Raw genomic sequence first — 23,926 nt, forward strand, 5'->3', positions numbered from 1 at the left:
CGCAGGCTCCCTACGGGACCTCATAGAGCAAAGGTGTTGGTTCTGATTCGGCTAGCTCACTCGCCACTCTACCTGTCTGCCACTCAAGAATGACAGAACCCATTGAGTTGTTTGTGCTGAAAATACACTATGTCCCTTAACCTGGTGGTCAGGATGGCATGTTCCACCAGGTCAAATGCTGCTGTGAGATCTAAAATCATGAGTAGCAAGGTTTGGCCGCCATCAATGGCTTTTAACAGCTGAGATTTAAGGGCTAACAGAGCCATCTGTCCCATGATTTGGGCCAAAGCCTGATTGGAATTTGTGTAGGATCTTGGAAGAATTTAGATGCTAAGAGAACTGGTTGTAGGCAACCCTGTCGAAGATTTTTAGAAAAAATTGGGTATTTGAAATGGGTCTGTAATTGGTATGATTCAGCAGGCAAAGATTGTGGTTCTTTAACAAAGGGGTAATTCATGCACCTTTGATGTCGTGTGGGACACAATTTTGAGCAAAAGACAGGTTGACAAATTTAGTAAGTGCTGTAATAAGCAGGGGGGGAACATTCCTTAAGGATTACAGCGGAACAAGGATCACCTTTACAACTAGTGGTCTTGAGTTGAGAGATGATTTTGGCTAGGTCTGTTTCTGAAACGGGGGAAAAGTTGAAGGTGTGGGCTTTTTCATCCTTCCCGAGTGCTGTAGGGGCCTTAAGGTCGAATTCATCTTTACTAAAATACTGTTTCTCTTCAATAGTTGCTTTGATTTTTTCCAGTTTCTTGAACATAGCAGACTGGATGTCTGTGCACCAATTCGCATTCTTGAGAATGGGATCTTGGTTGGGGCCCTTCGGTGTTTCCAGCTCTTTTGAGATGGAAGGAATGAGAAACTTGCCCTGCTGTAGGGCCCAGTGCCATAGGGCTTGGATCTCCTTGGAAAGCTGTGTGGACCTTGTTCCTCCTTGCTTGCGGACATAAAACATTGACGTTGTGTTGTCGGTGTAAATGCACACCACCTTCTCCTTCAGGAGGGGAAGAAAAGACTTCAGGGCCCAGAAGATTGCTTGAAGCTCCAGCAGATTGATATGCTGGCTCTTTTCCTCCTCCAACCAAAGCCCTCTGGTGTGTTGGCCTGGACAGTGTGTGCCCCAGCCCAAGCATCAGACGTGATGGTTGCCTGTCTGAAGCGGGAGCCACCACTGACCACCAGTGAAGGCAGCTCTTTACACAGGGTGCGCTACCTCATCAGCGCCGAGTGACGCCAGTCCGCAACTACAAATCCCTACCGGCGATGTCTGAAAGCTGGTGTTAGGCTAATGTGGTCGTCCCAGGACCCCGAGGACTGGACCCAGCGGGCATAGAGGAATTCCTGAACCGGTCTCATATGTAATCCGCTTTTGGAGACTAAAGGGATGCATGACGACAACATCCCCAGCAGAAATTTGTAGTTGCGGACTGGCGGCACTCAGTGCTGATGAGGTAGCGCACCCTCTGTAAAAGAGCTGCCACCCTTTCGTCCGAGGGTCTGTTGGTACAAGTCTGGGTGTCAGGTGTTGCTCCGAGAAACAGCCTTGACTTTGTGAAGTTGATGGAAAACCCCAGTTGCTGTAGACTTCGGATGGTGATGGCAGTGTTGGATTCTGCCAACAGAAAGGAGGGGGTCCTTAGCAGCCAGTCATCCAGATAGACGTGGACGCCCCTGCGCCGCAGGTGAGGCACCACTAGTGCAATGCACTTGGTAAATACTTGTGGGGCAGGCCGAATGGAAGAGCTTTGAACTGATAATGTACTCCTGACACCACGAAGCGTAGGTATCACCAGTGTGAGAGGAGAATAGAGATGTGGAAGTAGGCATCCTCGAGGTCGAGTGTTAGGGAGAATTTGCTCTTTAGGCTGAATTTCCTAACCTAGTGAGTCCCCCAGCAGCTTTGCTGGATTTCTGGAGTTTGTTTTTTTTCTCCTGCCAAGAGTGAGACTCTTTCTCCCACTCTTGGACATGATTTATGGTGTTCCTTTGACTGTTTATGTGTTTTATGGGCTATGGGGTCCTTTACTCCATAGGGTCTCATGTGTTTTTACTATGTGTGCTACACAGCACCCTCCGTGCAGTGACACAGGGGTGTCATAGTGACACCCCACCATAGACTCCATACCCTGGGACTGACTACTGTCTCCCAGGGCATGTAAAGTCACCATTGGCTTTACTAGTCCCAAATTATTAACAGAAACCAGTACAAACCATCAGATTGTGGACGTACTGGTCGGGGCAATTCGATTGCCCCGGGGTCTGTTAGTCGAGGGGGCACGTCTCCGTCCCCCCTGATCGAGTTTTGGCTGGTGGCAGTGGAAACTACTTTTTATATTGGACCGCGAATATTTCCCTATGGGATTTTCCCATTGTTCGAGGCTACCAACTTTAATTATTTAATTCTCATAGCCTCGAACATACCGCTGGTTTATTTAATTAATATTAATTCTCCGGTTGGTATTTTTTGCTAAGACTCGATTCTAAAATGGCGTTGGTGTTCTCTTCTGTGACTCCAACCGAAGTCGAGCCCTTTGTTCCACTTTTTGGCGGGCTTCTCCACAGAAGCCTCCAAAAGTGGTGCCACTCTGTCTCGGTACCACAGGGGGTGTGGGAGGGGGTTTAGGCACCCTGGACTGAGTTACCTTGGTAACTCAAGTCGCACTCTTGTGTGATTGGCCCAAGTGGTGAGCCGGCTGGCTCACCACTTAGCATGTTTGATTGACAGCTAGGCTGAGTGAATGGGGGTATGCTGCATAAAAGCAGGGCTTTGGGGACTGGAACTTCAGAAGTCGCCACAGGACCTGAGAATCCGACGAGGGAGAAGCTGAGCCGACCTACCACGACGACACCACCGGTGGAGCCCTGCGGAACCGACTCGCCACTTCCCGACGACAGAGAAGATCTCCCGGCTGGAGAGGCTTCTTCCCCTGACTGGTGGCCACAACCAGTTTACCTTCTTCTCTTCGCACCCCAGACCGGTTTGTGGTCGAATTGCCCGTGCCAAGCACCCCGGCAGCCGGATAGCCACTTACCCCTGGACCGCGAATCAACAGACCGCTCCTTGTACCTGAGAAACTCTGCGGCTGGTTTCTTCCCTGGCAGTGCAACAGACTCCTGTGTTCCTCCCCGACGAGATCCTCTCTTCCCCTGGACGAAGCACTGACTTGCATCCGCTGCCAGGAACAACTGCCCCCGCTGGAGTATTCTCACCACTTTAAGGTACCGTGTCCGCCAGCCCTCTCTTTCCAAAGATTGCGTACAAGGTAATAATAACCCCTTAACCTTCTGGACTGGGCTGGCCGCCTTGACCCTCTAACTGGTCCCTTTCTTCGGTCCAACTCCTTTTTGAACCGTTACAAGACTTTTGTGCACTGCAACCGTGTGACCTTGGACACATTTCGTTTTGATCCTCTTAAAGTGGATCCAGCCTATTGAACTCCAACTTCACAGTTTTACTTGGCCTTCCTCTCTTGTTGTGTTCTTGTAAAAGTGTTGGGACCTGTTTCAATTTATTCTCTGTTTTTCTCTCCCTTTTAAAAACGAATTATTAGAGTGCCATCTACGTTAAGCGCTCACCGCTGTCTGAAAATAAGTGGGGCTTTACTTAAGACTTGTCTAAAATTCTTTTAAGGGAGTGTATATCTTTTAGTGACCATGTTTGTGAATTGCTTACTATTAGTGCCTGCGTGATTTTCTAGTTGTGGTTTTAAATAAATAATTATATCTCTTTTACACCAAGCCCTGGTCAGTGTTTACTTGTTCTATTGTGTTCTCTTGACCTATTGTGAATACTCTGTATACTGCCTAACTCTTCTTGAGGGAAGTCTGACTGCTCAGCCACAGCTACCAAGTGAATCTGTGTGGTACAGACTGCTACCAAGTGGGTTTACTGCCAAACACCTGTAGTCCTAAATCTTTTGCAGTGGTCCCAGAGGGAACTGCACAGGTTTCTGCCTAACATCGAGGCATGCCAAGAAATCTCCCTGTTGTAGCTGCGACAACACCTGCAGAAGCGTGAACATGCAGAATGTTTGCGACTTTAGGAACTTGTTGAGCATTCTTAGGTCTAAGATGGGTCTTCAACCCCCTGGCTTGTTGTGCAGTGCCTATTTCCGTAACAGGAAGTAGCAGAAGTAAGCTCCTATGCCCCGCTCGCTTCTCAGAACCTTCTGTTCTGTGCTCTTCCACTGCAGAGCTTACACTTCTTGAAGCAAGAGGTGTCACAGTCTTTCTGGTTTGTGCTTGGGAGGAATATTTGGTGGATAGTCCATGAATTCCAGTGAGTGGCCCTGCCATTCGTCGGTTGTGATTAGTGTCCATTAGTCTACAAACTGACAGGCGTCCTCCCACTGGGGTGCTAAAGTGGGAGGGACTGACCCTGGGCTGGCCATGCATGCTTGCTTGCCGGACTGGCCCCTTGATTGGGCAGAGCCACAGCATTGCTGTGAACCCCTGCAAGACTGGGATCTTTTCCTGTCCTGGTCCCCTAATGAATACAAGGTCTTGTGAGAGGCAGAAGACCGATACGTGGTGCGGTTATCCCGCAAAGTCCTGCCATAGCAACCTTTTTCAGAACAAAAAGACTGGCGCCTTTGCTGAAGTGTCCCAAGGAGCGAGCGGTTTCCGTGTCCATTTTTATGGACTGCAGGGCTTCGTCCACCTTTTTTCCCCAAAGAGGGCAGATCCATTGAAGGGCATGTCTACAACCCTAGACTGGACGTCTGGTTGAAAATTGAATGTACCTTGCCAGCGCAGGACCCACACTGTTCCCAAGCTGGCGAAAACCAGTGTCTGCGATGTCTAGAGACCGTAATAGCATGGTCGGAAGCCAACTCGCCTTCATGGAAGATGTCCAAGGCTTCTTGCTTCTTGACTTGTCGCACACCTTGTTGCAATCTTAGTGTGAGAGTATGGCCATTGTATTTGCCACCCTGATAGTCATGGCTGCGGTGGTGATACCTTTCTTACCAAAGGTGTCAAGCATTTTCCTTCCTTGTCTGGGGGGACAGAGCAGGATGAGGATGGATTAGCCGACCCTTTCCTGGCTGTAGCTGAGACAACAGAGTCTGGTGTGGCTGGAGTACGGAGGCAGCGCTCTCCGGGGCTATGTATATTTTGTTGAACCAGTCTTTTTTAGCCAGGGCAGTTGCAGGATGTGCTAAGGTAATTAGGCCATCAACCCAGACATCTTCCAACTGCGGGATAGACATGATCAATTTCCTGCGTTGTTCTCTGCGCTGGTACAGAACACTTTCTTTTCACTGTTCTTCCAGCTCAAGGCCGAACATCGTGGCCACCCTGGACATGAGAGCGTGGAAGGCTCCTACCTCATCTGGGGATGAGTCTGAGTGGAATGTCACCTGGCTCCCCATCACCAGCGATGAAGTTGTCAAATTCATCTGTCTGGGTCATGTATGTGTGGAGGCCCCGTCGTCAGGGTCTGTGTCCGTCCCAGTATCCGCAGCCTCTGTGACGCTGACTGGTGCTTACCCCCCTTGGTGTTTATCCCTCCTGGGGGGATGTTGTCCATCTCCCTGGAAGGGTCAGGGTTAACAGTGCAAAATTGTCTGACCGGTGCTGTAACCGGGGCCGGGGCAGGCAGACGTTGCTGCAGGGTTGCCACTAGAGTGCTGAGAGTAGATAAAATGTCTAAAGACATGTCTCTTTGTGTAGGAGAGTGATGTCTTCATCTATATGCAGAGGGGCTAAAAGTGGTAGCCTAATTCGGCTTGCCTTCACCCGCCTTCTGGGAGGCTATGACCTCTGTACTGGAGAGGACGGCAGTGGTATGATAGCCTTTTCCTCCTCTGCCTACAATTGGGAGTGAGCTGGCTCTGACACGTCGATGCCACCCAGCAGCAAGGCTACCCCAAGGTTAGGAAAAGATGCTCTCCCACAGGCAGTCAATGCAGACACTGTACTGGTGTCTGATACACCAGTGACGATGGCCGTGGTTACAATGGCCTGGTGGTAATTTGTGTCAGTTAACAGAGTCGAATAGGTTCTCGAAGAGTGTGCAACTGCGGTGGACCAAGATGCCGTTGACGAGATCCTCCTGGTTGTCGGGGTAGTCGATGATGTGGTAGTGGTAGCTGATGACGGCTTCGCTGAGAACAAGGTAGTCATGGTCGTTGATGGTTGTGATGAGGTAGTCATGGTTGTAGATGGTTTCATTGACGGTTGCTGCGAGCCAGTCATGGTCGTGGACGGTGACGAAGGCCTTGGGGTAGAAGACCTGGAGTGAGGCTTGGTCGTCGACAATGATGTTTTTGATGCAGATTTAGAGGACGAGGTGCTTGTCTTTGACCCTGAAGATGAAGAGTGGCCTCCAGATTTGGACGAGGACTTATGGGACGTTGCATCCTTGGGACGATGGAAGGAGCTTAGGCTCTCATCCCCTGTTGATACCCCTTGGGCACTGACCTTTGTCGAAGACCGGTCCTTGTGCGAAGATCCGGGCTCGTCGGTTGAGGAATCCTTGTACCTCTTCTTGAAGGCCTGGATTTCCTGCGACCTAGACCTCTTGCTAGAGATGGTTTGCTGGGCCGACCTGCCCCAGCCTAACAAAGTATGACTCCGTACTGAAGCAGAGTCACAGGACCTGCCGGCGTCCTCGGGCCAAGCGACAAGATGACGGTCCCTCAGAGCCTTGTTGGAGAACGACTGGCAAATATTGCAGTCCTGGATGACATGGTGTGGATGAAGGCAGGAGAGGTAGTCGTCGTGGTGATCCTCTATGTAGACATTCTTCAGTCCACAGCGGGCACAGGGCTTGAACAACCTTTTCCTTGTGGATTCCACCATGAGGTAGGCCCAACTATGCAGATGAAGCTTCACCAAAAGGATACCGGCGGTTGAGCAATCAATGGTAGCTGTCGCCGCTAAAGCCGGTCATCGAGTAGACGTCGAAAAATATCAATTTTTTGTGAAAAGGATGTTAATTTTGAATTTTATCGTAGAAAACTTGAGATGATTTTTGAGGACTCCCTACACTAACGTGCAGGAAGAAATCTGAAGAAGGCCGACAGGGGAGGAGCTAAGGGAGGTGTTCCTATTACCTGCAGGCAGTATGACCTAAAAATGACAGAGCATAAAAAAAAGGGGCGGAAAGTTTCAGTTTAAGTGGAAACTGCTCTATGTTACCGCGGATTCCCAGCGGACAACAGGGAATATTCACAGCATGTGAATCTATGAAAGATCCAATTCTGGAGAAGCAAGGACACCACTCAAACCAGAAAACTCTGGAGGACTGCCCTACCAAAACGGGTATCCTGACCCGCAATGGAATACAAGCAATAATCCTTAGCAAACATGTGCAAAGATACAGGACTCCAGCTCTGTAGGGCAGAGGTGGCAGCCACTCCTCTGATAGAATGAGCTCTGAGGCCCTCAGGCACATCCTTCCCAGCCAGATCATAGCATTCTGAGATGCATAGAATGATCCACCTGGACAGGGTCTATTTGGTCACAGCCCTTCCAGCACAAGCACCAGAGTAACCAACAAAAAGCTGGTCATCTTGCCTAGTCTCTCTAGTACGAGATATGTACAATTTAAGGGCCCGTACCAGGTCCAGTAGATTAAATCGTTCCTCCACCTTGGAAGGGTGAGGCGAGGTGGAAGAACACAGTAAGATGGATCTTCTTAGAAAGATGGAAATCTGAGACCACCTTTGGTTGAAAAGAGGGTCTCACTCTAAAACTCAGCTTTTCTTTGGAAAAAAAAATAAGTAGGTAAAACAGACAATGACTGGAGCTCACTCACCCGTCTCGCAGAAGTGAAGCAACCAGGAAAATCACCTAATGGATGAGAAATCCAAAAGAAAAGGCATGAAGGGGCTCAAACGGAGCACCCATAAGAAATGTAAAAAACTATATTCAAATCCCATGCCAGAAACACAAACTGGCAGGGAGGAAACTAGTTACACAAACCCCACAAGAACTGCATAACAGTTGGGATTCTGCAAAATGAGCCCTGTTCCAGAGTACACTTGAACACAGAACTAGCGTCGAGGTAACCCTTTAACAGTGCCAATCTGCAGGCCCACTTGGGCCAAGGAAAGCAGAAAATCCAATACAGCGTAGAAAGAATAGGATAAAGGATCCAAGTCTGTCTCCCGGAACCAATGCAAACTGTACACCACCTGCAGGCATAAATGGATTTTGTAGCGGGCCTCCGAGCTAAAAAGAGCACATTGTCCGACAAGTCTCACTCCTTTAATCTCAGCCAAGCGAGATGGTTCGGGTGTTGAGGACCGACCCCTCTGACGAGGGGGGCAAGTCGACTCGCCTCAGAAGGCACCGGGGAAGGCAGACAAACATGTCCAGAAGTCCCAGACACCATGTTCTCTGGGCCCAGTCTGGGCGCTATCCAGATGAACGTGGTTCCGAACAGATGTGGTCTCCAGAGGACCAGCGGAATGACAGGGATTGGCAGGAATGCATAAAGGAAGTTCAAAGTTCATTCCCTAAAACTCCCTGTCGAGGCGATTCCCAGGAGCAGAACAACTTGCACTTCCTGTGGGCATGGGAAGCAAAGAGGTCCACTGGAGTCCCCCAACGAGAGAAGATCCCCTCCAGAACTTCCTAACAGATGTCCCACTCGTGGGAGGCCGAGGTCTGTCTGCTGAATGCATCCACTGTGACGGTCTCCCATCCGGCCAGATGAGCTGCTGTCAGGGAGACGCTGTTCTCCAGAGCACTGAACCACAGCCTCATTGCTTCGCTGCACAGAGCAAGGACCCCACCCCACCTCGCCTGTAGAGGTAGTGCATGGCCACTGTGTTTATTTATTGTTCACTTGTTAGGCGCCTATACAACAAGTAAATACTATTTCAAAGCACCCACATGGCAAAGGGAGGGAACAGGGTGTGAAACACATTAGTAAACACAAATTAAAAAACAGTGGGGGGAAAAAAGGACAAACCTACTATGCCTTGTGAGTATTCAGAACGTGCAAGTGCAGCAAGGAAGGGAGCGGGGGCAAAATGTCTGTGCTCATGGGGGAGCCACAGATGCCTCCAAGGTGGAGGGAGTGTAAGGGCAAGTGCTGAGGGTAGACAGGAGCTGGAATGATGGGGTGTGGGAGGTCAGGGGCCCGGAGGATGCCTGAGGGCCCAGGATACCAATCATAGCAGCTATGCAAATTAGCAGCAGCGAGAAGGAGGGAAGGACGAGGTAAAGAGGAAAGTCTAGAGGAGCTTTCTGATTTGAAGAAGTCCTGCTCAAGGTCCAGAGAGAGGGGGAGATTGTTCCTTAGGAGGGAGCCAGAGGAGGAGAGTGATCGACCACCTACTCTCTTTAGCAAAATGCTTTACAGACAAGAGTTGGTGCCAGAGGAACATAGAGGTCTAGAAGCAGAGTATTTAGTGAGATAAAGTTGAAGATAGTGTGGTCCCCGGGCCCAGACAGTCTTGTGGATGATGCAGCGGAATTTGAATTTAATCCGTGCAGCAACCGGGAGCCAGTGAAGACGTTTTAGGGCATGAGACATGTGGTCCTTGGGCTTAAGGCCAAGGATAAGTCTTGCTGCCCTACTATGGATTTACTGGAGGGGTTGCAGAGTGGAAGAAGGTTGACTCAGGAGGAGGCTAATGCAATAATCAAGCCTAAAGAGAACCAGGGCTCGGGTAACATTGAGCCTCTGGGGAAAGTGAGAAAAGGAAGAATTTCTTTGAGAAGGAAGAGCTGAAAGCGGGACTTCTTGGCAATGTCCTGAATGTGAGGGAGGAAGGAAGGCAAGGGAGGAGTTGAAGATGACTTCAAGGTTTCTGGCTTTAGAGGAAGGCCAGAAGGAGGGAACAGGGTTCCCAATGGGAAGGATCTCAGTTTTACAGGCGTTGAGGCAGAGATCATTGTCTGTCAAGATCAGCACAGTCTTGCTTTGTACAGCGGGGAGGAAAGCAAAAAAGGCCACCTGATCGCTCTCAGCTTCCGCAATTTGATGTGTTCCTGAGACACTGCGGGAGACCACTGGCCACTTACTGTAAGATCTGACAAGCGAGCACCCTAACCAGTCAGAGATGCGTCCCTGAACACTGTCACCTGGGGTCAAGCTTGTTGAAACAACGTGCCCTTCAGAAAGTTGGCCTGCTTGGCCCACCATACTAGATCCAGGGTCACTCGACTCGAGACCTCCAGAAGGTCCGACGCCTGGCACTGAAACTGAGACCATTGGCAACAAAGAAGCCACTGAAGCAATATCATGCAAAGCCTTCCCTCTGGTACCAGAGGAAGGCTAAGGCTCGGACTTGTGGCTGCCACATTAGCAGGGAAGCTGCAATGTGTATTGGGCATCTGTAGACATTGGCAAAGTAGCAGAGTTATTACTGTGGGTGACCTGCTCAACGAAGGGAAGTTGAATTTGAGACACTAGTACAGCAATCTGGCATACATGGGGGACAATTTCTATTGCACCTGAACCTGATACACACATTGGAGCAGAGGTGGTCTGACCTCAGGGGGGTCCTTGAAGGAAATACAGGGCACAAAACAGTATATGATATGACTGAGGGAGGACACTTAGTGTCTAGACATTACGAGTTGCTCCTGTGCAGTTATGTTCTCCAGACCTAGGAGTGCGGACCAAGTGGGAGACAGACCTAGGGCGACTGTTCTCGGATGCTGAATGGGCAAAAGTAATGCTCTATCCAAAACAGGTCTCTAGGAATGCCAGGCCAAAACTCATACAGCTATATGTAACCCACAGAACATACTTGACGCCTTACAAGATCCCCCATTTAAAAGGTGCTTATAGATGATATTGCGCCAGTGGCATGGAGGAAAATGCAGGCATGTTACACATGTATTGGTATTATCGGAAGATACAGAAGTACTGGGTAGAAATTAGAAATAGAGCAACTAGGGGAGGGATAGACTTGGATATAGGGTCTCCGGAAGCATGTCTGTTGGGGATATTCCCATGCAAACGGGGTGTAAAGCACATTGCTAAAATGAAGGACATTGTCTAAGTGCTAGCCAAACGCAGAATTGCGATGACTTGGAAGTTTGCATATGGCCCTAAGGTGGAGGCATAGTGAAGGGTTTGCAGAGGTGGGCAATGGCTGAGACCCTGGTCTGGCAGAGGGCAGAATACCGGGGACTCAGGGAAACGAGCGAGGATGTCACATCTTGGAATGTGTTAACACAAAAATGTTTGCGCCCCTAGACAATGCACCTGCAGTGATTAGTTCGCCCTGAATGGAGATAGTTGTGCGAAAAAATAGATGCTGGAGGGCAACGTGAGGGAGCATACATGTGGAAGATAGGTCTGGACAGGACGAAAAGGCAATGGTTACAAGTCAGGGTGGGCGGGGTGGGATGCCCAATAGAGGGGGTTTGGTTGTTCTGGTTTAACTGTCATATATGATGGCAAATTTGTATGCATATGCTGTAATGAAAATGGTTAATACAATTTTTTTTTTTTTTTATTATATGTTTTATTGGTTAAATAAATTTTCAACCTTTAACAAAGACCCAGGAAACAGTCAATGTCCTTTTCCAGACCCCCCCATCCTTACGGGGATTCAACCTCCTCTTCCACTTCATCATTGTTACCCTCTATACCTTTTAATATCGATTCTATGAATCGTAGTACTTCCAGGGTCGGACCAAGTTTTTGGACCGTCAGAACTCGTTCCCAATAATCCTCATCTGTCAGTATATTTATGTTATCCACCCAATCTCCTAGGTATAAGTTCCTTCGGGTGATTAAGGCCGGACAAGAAAACGTCCAATGTTTTACTGATTCCAAGATGTCCGGAAGAAGCGGCAAATAGCAGCTTCCTTTGGAATTTGTTTCCTTAAATATTGCACTTCTCTTGTTGGCAGGATGTTAAATCTGACTCTCATCAAGAGATCCCTATATTTTGAGGAGGGAAATCTTCGGAGATAAGGTGGAGGATCATTCAGTGCCTTGCGCTCCCAGATGATATAATAACACTTTGTGTTCTCCCTCTTTGATTATCAGTGGCTATCCAGTCATTTTCTCGTATTTTTTTCTTTGCTTTCTCGGGATTATCTTTTAGCGTGTCCATTTTGATATGATGATGTTCCAGAATTTCGAGGCAGTTCTGTTTCCAAGCATTGAAATGCGGATCTGCATTGATTACCTCTTTATTCGCTAGTAGTTCCAATGAAATGGGAGGTTTATCAAGAATACATTTACGAAATAGCGAGAGGGTCTTCCACAGCACTATTGACTCCATTGATTGTAATCTCAACTCATGTCTAATTATCGATGCAGGGAGACAATTCGGAAGCCTAAGTACTCTTCTCCAGAAAAAAGCCTCTAGAACCGCCCACGTTTTCCAGTGAAGATTTAACAATGATTCAGCTCCGTATGTTATGCTTGCCACTACCTTTTGCTTATAGAATATGATTAGTGGCATCATTGAAAAGGTTCCGTAGCGTTGATGCAGGGCTCTAGCTTGATTAGAGAGTTTCATCAGCTTTTCTTTGATAAAATTTAATTGGCCCTGCTCATTGATGTTTTTATTTATTCTGACCCCCAGATAAACTATTGAATCAACTATTTGCAGAGGTTGATTATCCAATGACCATGTAAAGCCCTTTTTATTTTTCCCGATATTAGGACCTCGTGCCGACTGCATTATTAGGACCATGGATTTTTTAACGTTGACCGACAGATGGTTTTTGCTTAAGTAAGACTTTAATTCCACCATGCGTCTTTGCAGACCTATGGGAGTTTGGTCCATAAATACCACGTCGTCCACATAGATGATCCATGAGAGGGCTTCCTCCTGAAATACGGGGGGGAATGCACGAATGTGTTCCTGTGATTCTTTCATGTCTGCTAGGTACAAAGCAAACAGGAAAGGTGCCAGGGCGCACCCTTGCTTTATGCCCTTGGTGGTTAAGATTTTCTCTGTCAGATCTCCACTTTTTGAGACCATTATCTGAACTGAGGTGTTAGTGTACAGTTCCTGAATGGCCTGTAGCAGGTCTTGCGGGCAGTTCCATTTCCTGAGTTTGGACCAGAGCAGTTCTCTACAGATCCCATCAAAGGCCTGTTCGAGATCAATGAAGCCCAGGTAAATATTCCTTTTTTGTTTTAGTGCCCGCATCTTTAGCATATTCAAAATAAATAGATTCAATGATGTTCCGATGCCACTCATGAAAGCTGTTTGTCTTTTGTCCAGAATCCCTTCCCTAATTGCCCACTTTTTGAGATCTCTTAGTAAGATGGAACAGAACAGTTTCCCTATGGAATCTAGGAGGGCGATGGGCCTGTAATTCCTTGGATTATTACGATCTCCTTTTTTATATATGGGAACAATTAGGGCCTCTTTCCAAGAGCCCTTATTTTTTAAATGTTTTGATTAATCTGACTAGACCTCCATTTTTCCACACCTCACTTTATGCCCTTTAGGATCTAATTTGGTCTTGTGCTGCATGTTCAATAACTTGACTGTAATGATGCTGGACCAATCATTTTTTGCAGGTTCTTAATTGGGAACTGGTGGGTTCTTAAGGGTCATGCCGGGGGCATTGCCTATCACAATCTCCTCCCTAAACAATCCACAAATATGTGCATGTAATTAGTGCCCTCTGAGTCTTCGGGTAGTCAAGATAAGCATACATTTTTGCAAAATTAGTCGTTTTCTTTATTAATGTTTCAAGTTCTGCAGCCAGCATTTATAATTTTCTCCACAGTGTCTTCAAAGTGCTCAGTTTTTTGGCAAATACAAATGTAGGTGGCTTCTATTGCTCACATCATAAATTACGTTTTGGTTAGAATCCTTCATGCTTTGGTTTACTGTTCTCATTACGTGGTCAATAGCCCAAATCTGGCCTGCATGGTCCTCCTTGGTGGAATGTTAAGTGCACACACTTGTGCAACACATTGGCTGGGAAACCTACCCAAATTTGCCTCTAATGTTAAAGCGGGCATGTTGATGCATGCTGTTTACAGCTGGCTGGACCCAGTTGCACAACTAGTGAGCAGTATTGTCTTTGATGTTTCTCTTCAATGGCTGTTGTGCTTTTGATCTGCTACTCTGATACTTATTGTGCCAGTGGGTCCTGCCACAAGTGTGTATATCTTTTCACCAATGTTTGTTCCTCCCCACTGTATAGGTAGCATTCCAAGTGATCAGGAAAAAAGACAGTTTGGATAGGCAGATATTGGAGCTGCCGTTTACACTTTTGATGGGTGCCCAGGGTAGAACGTTGTAGAGCCCAGCTCGCCACAATAAGGCAGAGTATTCCAGGTAGGGGCTGGAGGATCTGTGGATCCTGAAGTATTTCCGTCTCAGCTGCAGCTAACTTCTGTGCATCATTGGCTTCCACAGTGGTGTGCCAGCACCCATCCATAACATTAAACAACCAGATTCTGCCCCAATTACCCTCTTTCAGGACCTTATGTTCGCACTCTGTCACCATCACATATCCAAGGAAAGAGGAAAAAAAAGTGCAATCTGCGCTGTCCTATGAAGACACCTGCTCTGCCTCATTGCTGTTGCAATGAGTTGAATGGCTTTTCCGCTGGCCCCCTTAAAATACCTTGCGCTTCAACAAAGGGGACTACAGCCTCTGTGGTTATCCAAGCTACGCACCCCTCTAGCTCACCACTCACACTTTGCAGACCTCCACAAGCGGAATACACCATACCATGAATTTGCTACTCTTTATAACATATGACAACTCATTTGGCTTCCTGTATGGTACAGCCTATGAATATTTTCAGAGACCAACTAAAAAACAAACATAATTGGGAGTACACAAAATGTACATTAGTTTTTAAAATGTGAACGAATATTTAAAATATTTCTAAGCAGCAAACATCTTCCCTATGAAAAAAATAAAAAAAAGGAACCCAATGGTGCACCCCTTTTTTATACCACTGCTTGGTTCCGATGTGTGTACTTAAAGGCAGCAGAACATGTTAGAATGCACTGGGTGCAATCCTGAGAGCAGCACTGAGTGCCTATGCAGTAGAATAGTACATAATGCATAAAACATGTTGCAATAAGGCTGCATGCAGTGTGTGGGTAAACCTACATGTAAAGGCAGTGCGAGTTACATCTACTGCTACACCGTGGAAAGAAAGGAGTTATGCAGTTATTTTTCTTTTACACGTAACCATGATAACAATAAATCCATCATTTGGAGCTAGATGAGATGCAAGATATACTATTGTGCCAAAGGATACATTGTTTGTCACCTGAGACTACAAATAACTATTTTATTTCATGCGCAGACCACACTCGGGAGCAGCAGAGCGCTGTACTGAGTGTGGTTAACGAGCATTTGGACTGGCATCTTTAACAGTAGCGCAGTATTGTGAGTTAAGGTCTATGCGTCAGCATGTGAAGCCATTGGAATTGGTCCTTGGTCAGGTGCTGTGAAAAAGCCAGGTTTTGAGAGATTAGCAAAAATTGAGAACTGTGGGGGCATTCCGAGCCGACACCGCGATTGAGTTCCAGAGGGTAGGCGTATTTTTTGCAAGTCCTCTCTTTGCGGACGAGTTGTGATTGAAGCCATGTCGGTTGATGTGATGTGTGAGGAACGTGTGCCACCTGATATATGGAGCTTGCCCAATTCGTACGCTGGTGTGCTACTCGCGACTGCTTTTTAGATGATGCATGTAGTCTTGAACAGTATCCTAGCGTGGGGAGGAAACTAGTGTGGTTTGCCTAGGATGGGGTCATTCGGTCAAACTTCAGTGCACCGGTAATGAGACGTGCTGCAGTGTTGTGGACTGCTTCTAGGGTAGCCAAGTGAGCCGCTGGGAGGCCCGCCAGGAGGCCATTTTCCCTGTCGATGTGCAAGACCACCAGGGCTTGCACGATGATCCAGAAGTCCAGCAGTGGGACGAAGGGTGTGATTCTGGAAAGGGTGGAAAGTCGGAGCCAAGCTGTTTAGGCTTTCTTGGCTATGTGCTTCTGAAAGGACAGGCTGCTGTTAATGGTGAAGCCTAAGGATTCTGCTGAGTCCAGGAGTTGTGAATCAAATCCTTCTAGGTGCATATCATTGAGCTCTTGTTGGAAAAGTTGTTTTTTAGCGTGCGGTCCAAAGAGGACAAATTCAGTCTTGGATGGGTTTAGTTGGAAGTAGGCAGTCGACATCCAGGACTGGATGGCTAGGTAATTGTTGAGATTAATGATGTCTTGTGCGCTAATTACTCTCATGTACAACTGAGTATCATCCGCGTATTGGTGGATAGCTATATTGGGATCTTTGAGGAGAGTGCCCAGAGGGTGTGGTGGTCGACTGCGTTTAATGCAGCTGATAGGTCAAGCAGGACGAGGAGGCATGAGTTGTCCTTATCCATGATTTGGAAGGCATCACCCACCACCTGGATGGGGACTGTCTTGATGCTACACTTGGGGCAGAACACTAACTGATAGTCATTTAGGTGGTGAAGTTGTTTGGTTTGGGTGAGTAGTAGGGTGGCAAGTACTTCTCCCAAGATGTTGCTAATAAGCAGGAGGTTCGTAATGGGCCGGTATTTGGCCAGGTCGTCTGGCTCTAGGGTTGACTTTTTCAAAAGAGGTCATAGAAGACCAGTCTTGAGCGTGTCCAGGAATTACTCTTCTGTGAGGGAGGCATTTATTTCCTCTTTCCTCTCTGATCGACCCTCCCAGGTCATACTTGGGTCCTTCCTATCATCTATCTCCCTCTCTACCTGTGGTGTTCCCCAGGGGTCTAACCTCTCGGCCTGGCTTTTCAACCAATACCTGGCAACTCTCGCCCACTGCATTGCCATTTTCTGCCCAAATTTCCAGTGCTACGCTGACGACAACTCATTTTCAGGCTGCCCTCGGCCACCTCCTCTCCCCCTCTCATCTCCGATTGCCTTACTGCCATTCAAGATTGGTGTTCCGCCAATGATCTTTGTCTGAATGCCAGCAAGACGGAGATCCTCCTCATCGACACACCTTCATCCTTTCCCCTCCCTCTCTGGCTGGCCTCCCTCGGCCCTCCTCCTACCCCCCCCACCTATGAGGCTAAGAACCTTGGGGTCATCTGTGATTCCACAGTTTCCTTCTCCGCCCACATCTCTGATATCTGTAAAAAGTCAAACTTTCAACTGCACCTCCTCAGAGGTACTCTGCCTTTCCTCTCCTTCCCCTAGAAGCTCATGGTCTCCCAGGCTCTGGTTCTCTCTAGGTTGGACTGTTGTAACAGCCTCTTTCTAAATCTAGCTGCCTCTACTCTCCGCCCTCTGCAACTAATCCAGAACAGGACTGCGAGACTTGTCCTTGGCCTCAAGCCCTGGGATCGTATCTCTCCAGCTCTGAAATCTCTCCATTGGCTCCCAGTGAATGCAAGGATTAAATTCAAAACTCTCTGCATTGTCCACAAGGCTTTCTGGGGCCTGGGTCCAAAATACCCTCAGCTATCCCTCCGCAAATACCTCCCCTCTCGAGCTCTCTGCCCCTCTACCTCTAACTCCCTCAGGGTTGGTCGCTTTTCAAAGAAACGAGCTGGGGGTAGATCTCTGGTCTTCGGCTGGGGCCTTCCTCTGGAAAAGCCTCCCTGCCACTCTAAAACTTGAGGAGAACCATCTCCGGTTCCGGAAGCACCTCAAGACCTTCCTCTTCGCTTCTGCCTTTGCCCCCCCACTCCCCGGCTGATCTGTTCCCTCTTGGCACCATGCACCTGGACACCCTCTGTCCTCCAGGCCCAGGTTCCCGCTCACCTTGCCACCCTCCACGTACTGCCCCATGGCCACCCCTTGCACTGGGGTCTGTATCTGTACCCATACAGTACCCCCTCTTTCTTCCTGCACTTATCTGACCTACCCTGTCTGCTGCCTTAAACTCAGCACTTGCCACTTGCTGGCTGCACTACCACTTTTGTTGCTTTTATTATTTAATTTATTTATTATTTATTCTGTTTCTCCTTTGTTCTGCACTTTCCACTTATCCCCCCCTTCCTTGCACTTTTCCCCACCCCATGCACTTGCACGTTCTCAATGTCACTGGGCCTAGTAAGATCGTTGTTTTGTTCTCTATTGTTCCCCTCCCTTGCCATGTCGCACTCTGAAACACTTGTGTATGAGCGCGATAGAAATAAAATATCAATGTCAATATCAATGATGCTGAGAAGCACGTTGAGCCCTGGCCCGGGAATTGTTTGATGATGGAGGCCCGGATGAGATTGTCCGAATAAGAAGTAGGTTTGAGAGAGGCAAGTTTTTTTAAGAGATCCAGGGGGAAAAATTCAGTCCAGAGGGGTAGTGTGCATGCCAGGGTCAGGAGGCGCTAATGCTGTGGGAAGTTGATTCAACGGTCTCTTGGATTTAGTCTATTTGTTGGATAAAAAATGTGTTGATTCCACCAAATCTTTCCTGAGTTGCTCATACCCCTGGGACGGGTCAATAACAAGTAATGTAAATATTGTATATACAGTTTGTGCCTCATTACAAGTACTTCGGGTTGGCAAAAATAGCAGTAAGGTAGTGGTAATTCTGTTGCCGCCTCTTTTGCCACATTACTGCACCACTTGTGGCAGATCAGAATAAATAATAAAATGAAGGTCTAACTATCCCTATCGCTATGGGGTGTTCCCAACCTATATGAATAACTAAGATGCTCAGCAGTCGTCTGTGAATGTCCAAAAGTAATACATCGGCTGTCCAAAAGCTGAAGCTAACTGACTATCACTAACTTAAACTAAGGTGTCTCTGTCTTATTGGTCTCCTTTTGAGGTATGTTTATTATTCTCTTCTTTCAATAAAGCAGTTTAAGTTCTGTAACTTTGGTTCCCAGCTTTTCTCACTTCTACTGGGATGAGTTTCTCGGGGCATGTGAGTCCTTTTTGATCTCCCGTTCCTCCTGGTCTACCTGTTACCTTCCATACTGTTTGGGGACATCTGTGGGACTCTTACGGGCCTGGCAGCCTCTCCTGTTCTCAGTCTTATGTTCGGCTTGTTCTTGCTGGCGTCGTCGCCGTACGACTCTAACTCTTTCTCCCAGCTTCTCGGTAGGCCTTTGCTGTGGCTTCCCCTGGGGTGGTCTCAGCGTTGTTGCACGGGCAGCCTGCCTACCACGATGGCCACGCCACCACTGAATCTCCGACTCCAGTCATCTCTGCTTTCCGTCTCTCACGCACACCTGGCTTTCAGAGTTTGCTTTGCTGGAACCAGGTAACTTTGGATTTTGCAGGATTTGCTTTCTTCTGCAGCTCTGTCTCCTTCTGGTGTTAGGCTACCAGGGGATCTCCCCTTCCCTCTCTCTTTTGATGAGTACTCCTTCAACCTACTCGTCGCAGTGGATTGTTGATTTCCATTTAAAGAGACAACTTGTCTTTCTTCCTGATGATCGCACATTTAAAATGTTCACTTCGGTCAAGTCTCTGTACTTGGAAGTATTTAATATCTTAGATAGTCCCATGTATGCCATCAAGTGAATTGGCTTAGGGAGTTCAACACAGGAACGGGAGTCCTTGTCCCCACTAAGGTCCCATTTGCCTCGACCCCTAGGGAGGGTGTTGGGGAGCAGTCTCCCCTGCCTAGCCTCACAGGGGGGCATCCCCCTTGGGGAGAAGGGATGAATTCTCTTGATTCGTCACACAATATATTAGGAGATACAGCAGTATGGTGGAAGTTTTACTTCCATCAAAAGCCAGAGGTAAATCTTCCACGTTACAACCAAAACTCGTCTCATATACTGCACGGTATTACTGCTCGTGGTAAATCCACAATAAATCCCCACAGAGTTTTTTGGACTCACAAAATGAGGATTTACAATGCCTTACCACCACTCAATCATGTCAAACTTGTGAGAGGACCTTTTTTAATTTGTTATTATTGTGTATTTCTTTTATTTTTTATAAACCTTTCACAAAACAATACATTACAAGAATAAAAAGACAAACATTTCCAATTATAAACCTAAAAACATCTCATTAGAAGAGCAGGCAACAGACAGTTAACAAAACCTTTCATAAAATCCCCTTTAGCCCACCTGTTGGAATATCCGATTTAAAAATCTACATAATCTTAAAATCAGAGGCCCTTTGTACCATAACAATATGGCTCCTTTGACATTCAAAAAAGTTACAGAAATTAAAATCATTGTAAAAAACCAAACCGCGTTTAGCACAGTTTCTCTTCTCTTGCTTTTAATGTACTTGCCTTGGTGGAAGAATTCCTCTACAACTTTTTCACACCACTGCTTACTTAGTTCCCAAGTCCGGCATGGATTTGAAATATCTGCACACTTTAAAGCCATCTGGAAATGAAACAATTTAAGTTTAGAGTAGTACACATATAATGAAATGTATGCTTTGTTTACTATTTTAATGCATTTTATTGTTAGGGGGTGTACAGCAAATGCAATAATATGCCAGGATTAAGTGAGGTTAGGCAAGTACATCCATGTGCTCAATTACAACAAGCTTGTAGGGTGCACCATCTACAATTATGCATTAGTGTATAGTCAATTGTACACTGAAGGGACATTTCCAAATGAAAAATCCCATACAGCACACACACTCCAAGACAGTATTACATTAAAGCTCCTCTTAAAGCTTCACCAATATCCAGGAAGTCTGCCAGCTTGACATGCAAAAACGGTTTGCTTTTATGTGGCTAGTCAAACGTTCTTAGCATCATGCATAACAGAAAAGTGGACGTTTGTGACAAACCATCTCTATGACCAGGTGACCTTACTATACAACTTCTTTTAGTGTGATTCTTAAAGAGCTAAAAGTACAGTAGTGTAAAACAGGAACATTTTAGACTTCCATTACTTTGCATTCTGGAACTTTAGTTTTCTATTCAGGATGTGGAAATAAAGACAATGATATTTTGGCTTTACTTGTTGCCATAATGGTTTACGTATTGCCAGGTTGCTTTACTGTGCAATTTGTGGATTTTGCAAGTAATCACTCTAGAACAGCATTATTGCAGGTCTTGAAAGCCAAGACTTAAATATTCGTACCAAGTAAAGCTCAAATTATGTACTCAAGTGCAGAGCAGGTTAACATCCTGAATTCGCTGCTTAAAACAAAATGTATGATCCTGGGGAAATAATTTAATCTCATTTTGACTTAACTCCCAGATTTGGAGTCCTTAGAACTGATTAAGCTCCCACTATTACGAAAAAAGACTCCTTTATAACGGGGCAGGAATGAATAATTTTAGGGACAAGATTTTGTATCCTCATCCTCTTCTATTAGTGGGCCCTGAGGCCATCACCCAGAATTGCTCAATTGTTGCACTGGCTCCCACCAAGTCCCAAAACACTTAATTTGACAGCTACAAATATAGTCTCACCAGCTAGTCAGCCCACCCGAGAACCTAATTTAGTGGACTGACTGCCGTGAACCAATGTTAATTTCCTCCTGTGACTGCCAATTACCAAAGTTGCTTAGACCTGGTGGATACAGGGTTTCTACTGCAGAAATTGCACTGTAGCTATTTTTACCACCCTTTGTTCCTGGGGTTTTCAGCAGAATGCAGACAGAGAATGCAGAGAGAATGTTTGGGTGAGAGAAAAGCAGAAACAAGCCCTGGTGCGGGGAAAGAACCGAGGACAAGCCCCACAGTGGGGAGAGAGACTGAGACATGACTCGGTGTGGGGAGAGTACTGGGAAATCCCAGAGTGGGGAGCGGAAAAAAGACATAGAAACTCACTTTGCAAGAAAAACAGAGATCCTTGTGGAATGCCAGAGGGCACTCCAGCCATCAATGAACTATATGTTTTGCACTGGGAACATAAGCAAGGTCCTATAACAAAGAGACACAAGGGTGGTGGTTAGAGGCCAGAAGCCATCCTTTTAGCTTGGGCAAGCCCCAAAAGGATGCCTCGGTTGTCTTATATTTTCCTTTGGGCAGAAGGGAGAGAAAGTAGGTTAGAACAGGATTTCTGGACAGAGGACTTCATTTATATATTGACTGACAAGCATCCCTACTTACCTTCCTTTGCATAGAGTAGGGTTTAGTATCAGAGTTAGAGCAAGATTAGGTCTTTCTGAATCACAAGAGAAAATCATGCCTTCTTGTCCGTCTCCTGATTCTTACTTACCACAACACCTTCTGCCATTTTCACACGTTCTTGGAGATTCATACCCTTCAAGAGTTGGGGTGTCTACCAAAAATAGAAGCAGGGGGAAGAGGGCAAGGTCACATTATGGATATGTGCAAATCTGAAAATATAGGGCTTTCTGTGGTGTGTACATTTTAGATATTTTGTGAGTTTTATGGAGCAGTTGTTAATGTATGCACCAGGTTGATAATGTAAATTGTTTTTGTGATTAATTGTGGGGTCTTTCGGAGTAGTGTGTAATGAGTGTGGTGAGTTGTGTTGATCTATATGTGCTGAGTTAGTGTGATGTACATGGAAGCTTAGTGTACACACGTCTTCCGCTGGTGTATGTTCCATTATGTAACCTGTGAGCAGCGGGCCAGAATGGGCTAACAAATCAGATCCTGAAATCCAATACAGAGTTGTGGTCAAAAATATTATTTAACCTCTTTAATAAGGTTAATGAATTCTATGACCATTCATGAGTCACGGCCGGGCGCGATAGTTATTCCAATCTAAGAAACAAAGGCGATCAGGCAGATCCAAAAAACTATCGCCCAATCTCACTTCTAGATGCAGACAGAAAAACCTTTGCCGGTATCATCTTGAGGCAATTGGAATCATGGTCCGAAAAGGAGGGTATTTCATCTAAATATCAAACACGATTTAGGTGGGTCCTGTCGACCTCATTGAATGGTCTAATTGTAAGCTCAGAATCCAGTAGATCCCTTTTGAGAGGGGGGCCTCCTTTGTTCGGAGCATGGATTCAACTGTGACAGGCCTTCGACACCGTAAATAAAGTATGCCTGTGGCAGAAGCTCAGACAATGGGGCCTCCCGCCTCAACTATTGAGCATCATAGTTGAGCGTCACAATCGATCCCACGTAAGAGTAAGGTTGAACATGCAGGGTGACCTGTCGGCACCTATCTCCACAGTTAGGCAGTGCTGTATTGTGGCACATCGCCTTTTTAATCTCTATATGGCTGACTTGTATAATCACTTAACACAATGTGGCTTAATGAGTCCAAAGATTGGCACAGAAAAATTAACCTGGATCACCTATGCGGAGGATCTCGTCCCATTAGACCACACTCCTGTTGGCCTCCAGGATCTATTGAACGCTTTAGAGGATTATATTTAGGTTCAATAAAAATATATAAACTTTAATTAAACACACCATGAAAACATAACCAAAAAAAAAAAAACACTCCACAAAACCCACCTATGTGGAAAAACACAGAATATGCAAGAGATCGAAATATACAGCACTCTGGTTAATGAAATGGTGATGAAAGTCAATAAATAACCACAATGTTAAATAAAAAAAGATATGTTCTTATGTGCAAAAGGTATTAAAGTGACCCGGCCAGCCTCTAGGCCCAAACCTGAACCAGCGGAGCAGTTATCAGTCAATAATAACTTTATTGTTGTTCTTCGTGATACGACAACGCCGAACCAGGTTTCTTGGTGCTGTGTGGACAGTTCAATTCGGGCTCCAATGCAACAGTCGTGGTCATCCAGATGGCAAGCAGATGTCGAGTTGCGTCAAACTGAAGATCGATGTGGTTCGAACTGATGCCAGAGCAATGCAGATTGTGAAGGCCACAAGGTTTGGTCAGGCGGCGGGCAAGCTGAAAACGGGATGAACAAGGCAAGACTGTTTGATGCTGTGGTCGAGGGTCGCAATTCGGGGAGAACACCAGGGTTGGATTGACCGTCAACTGGGTCGGCAACAAAGAGGCTGGAGATTTGAACGGCAGTTTGAGTGTTGCAGGTGCAACAATGCTTTTTTCGAGCCAAGGCAATGATGCGCTCAGCCGGTGCAGTAGCAAATTGGTTCGAATGTACAGCACAGCGGTTCGAAGGTTGGTGGGTGCCAAGGGCAGCTCCAGAGGATCCTGTTGGGTTGAACAGGCTTGAATCA

General features: G+C 46.7%; 1 protein-coding gene across 2 annotated transcripts in view; it reads right to left on the bottom strand.

Moving 5' to 3' along the window:
• PDE7A (phosphodiesterase 7A) overlaps positions 1–23,926 on the bottom strand; it is a 1,871,135-nt gene that overhangs the window by 202,160 nt on the left and 1,645,049 nt on the right. For both annotated transcript variants that reach the window (XM_069621123.1, XM_069621122.1), the window contains one exon: positions 20,108–20,204. In XM_069621123.1, coding sequence (XP_069477224.1) covers positions 20,108–20,204 — 97 coding nt within the window. The remainder of the gene's footprint in view (positions 1–20,107; positions 20,205–23,926) is intronic.

This window comes from Ambystoma mexicanum, chromosome 5q (genome assembly GCF_040938575.1).
Source record: "Ambystoma mexicanum isolate Mex_15411 chromosome 5q, UKY_AmexF1_1, whole genome shotgun sequence".
In the NCBI taxonomy this organism is placed as follows: domain Eukaryota; kingdom Metazoa; phylum Chordata; class Amphibia; order Caudata; family Ambystomatidae; genus Ambystoma; species Ambystoma mexicanum.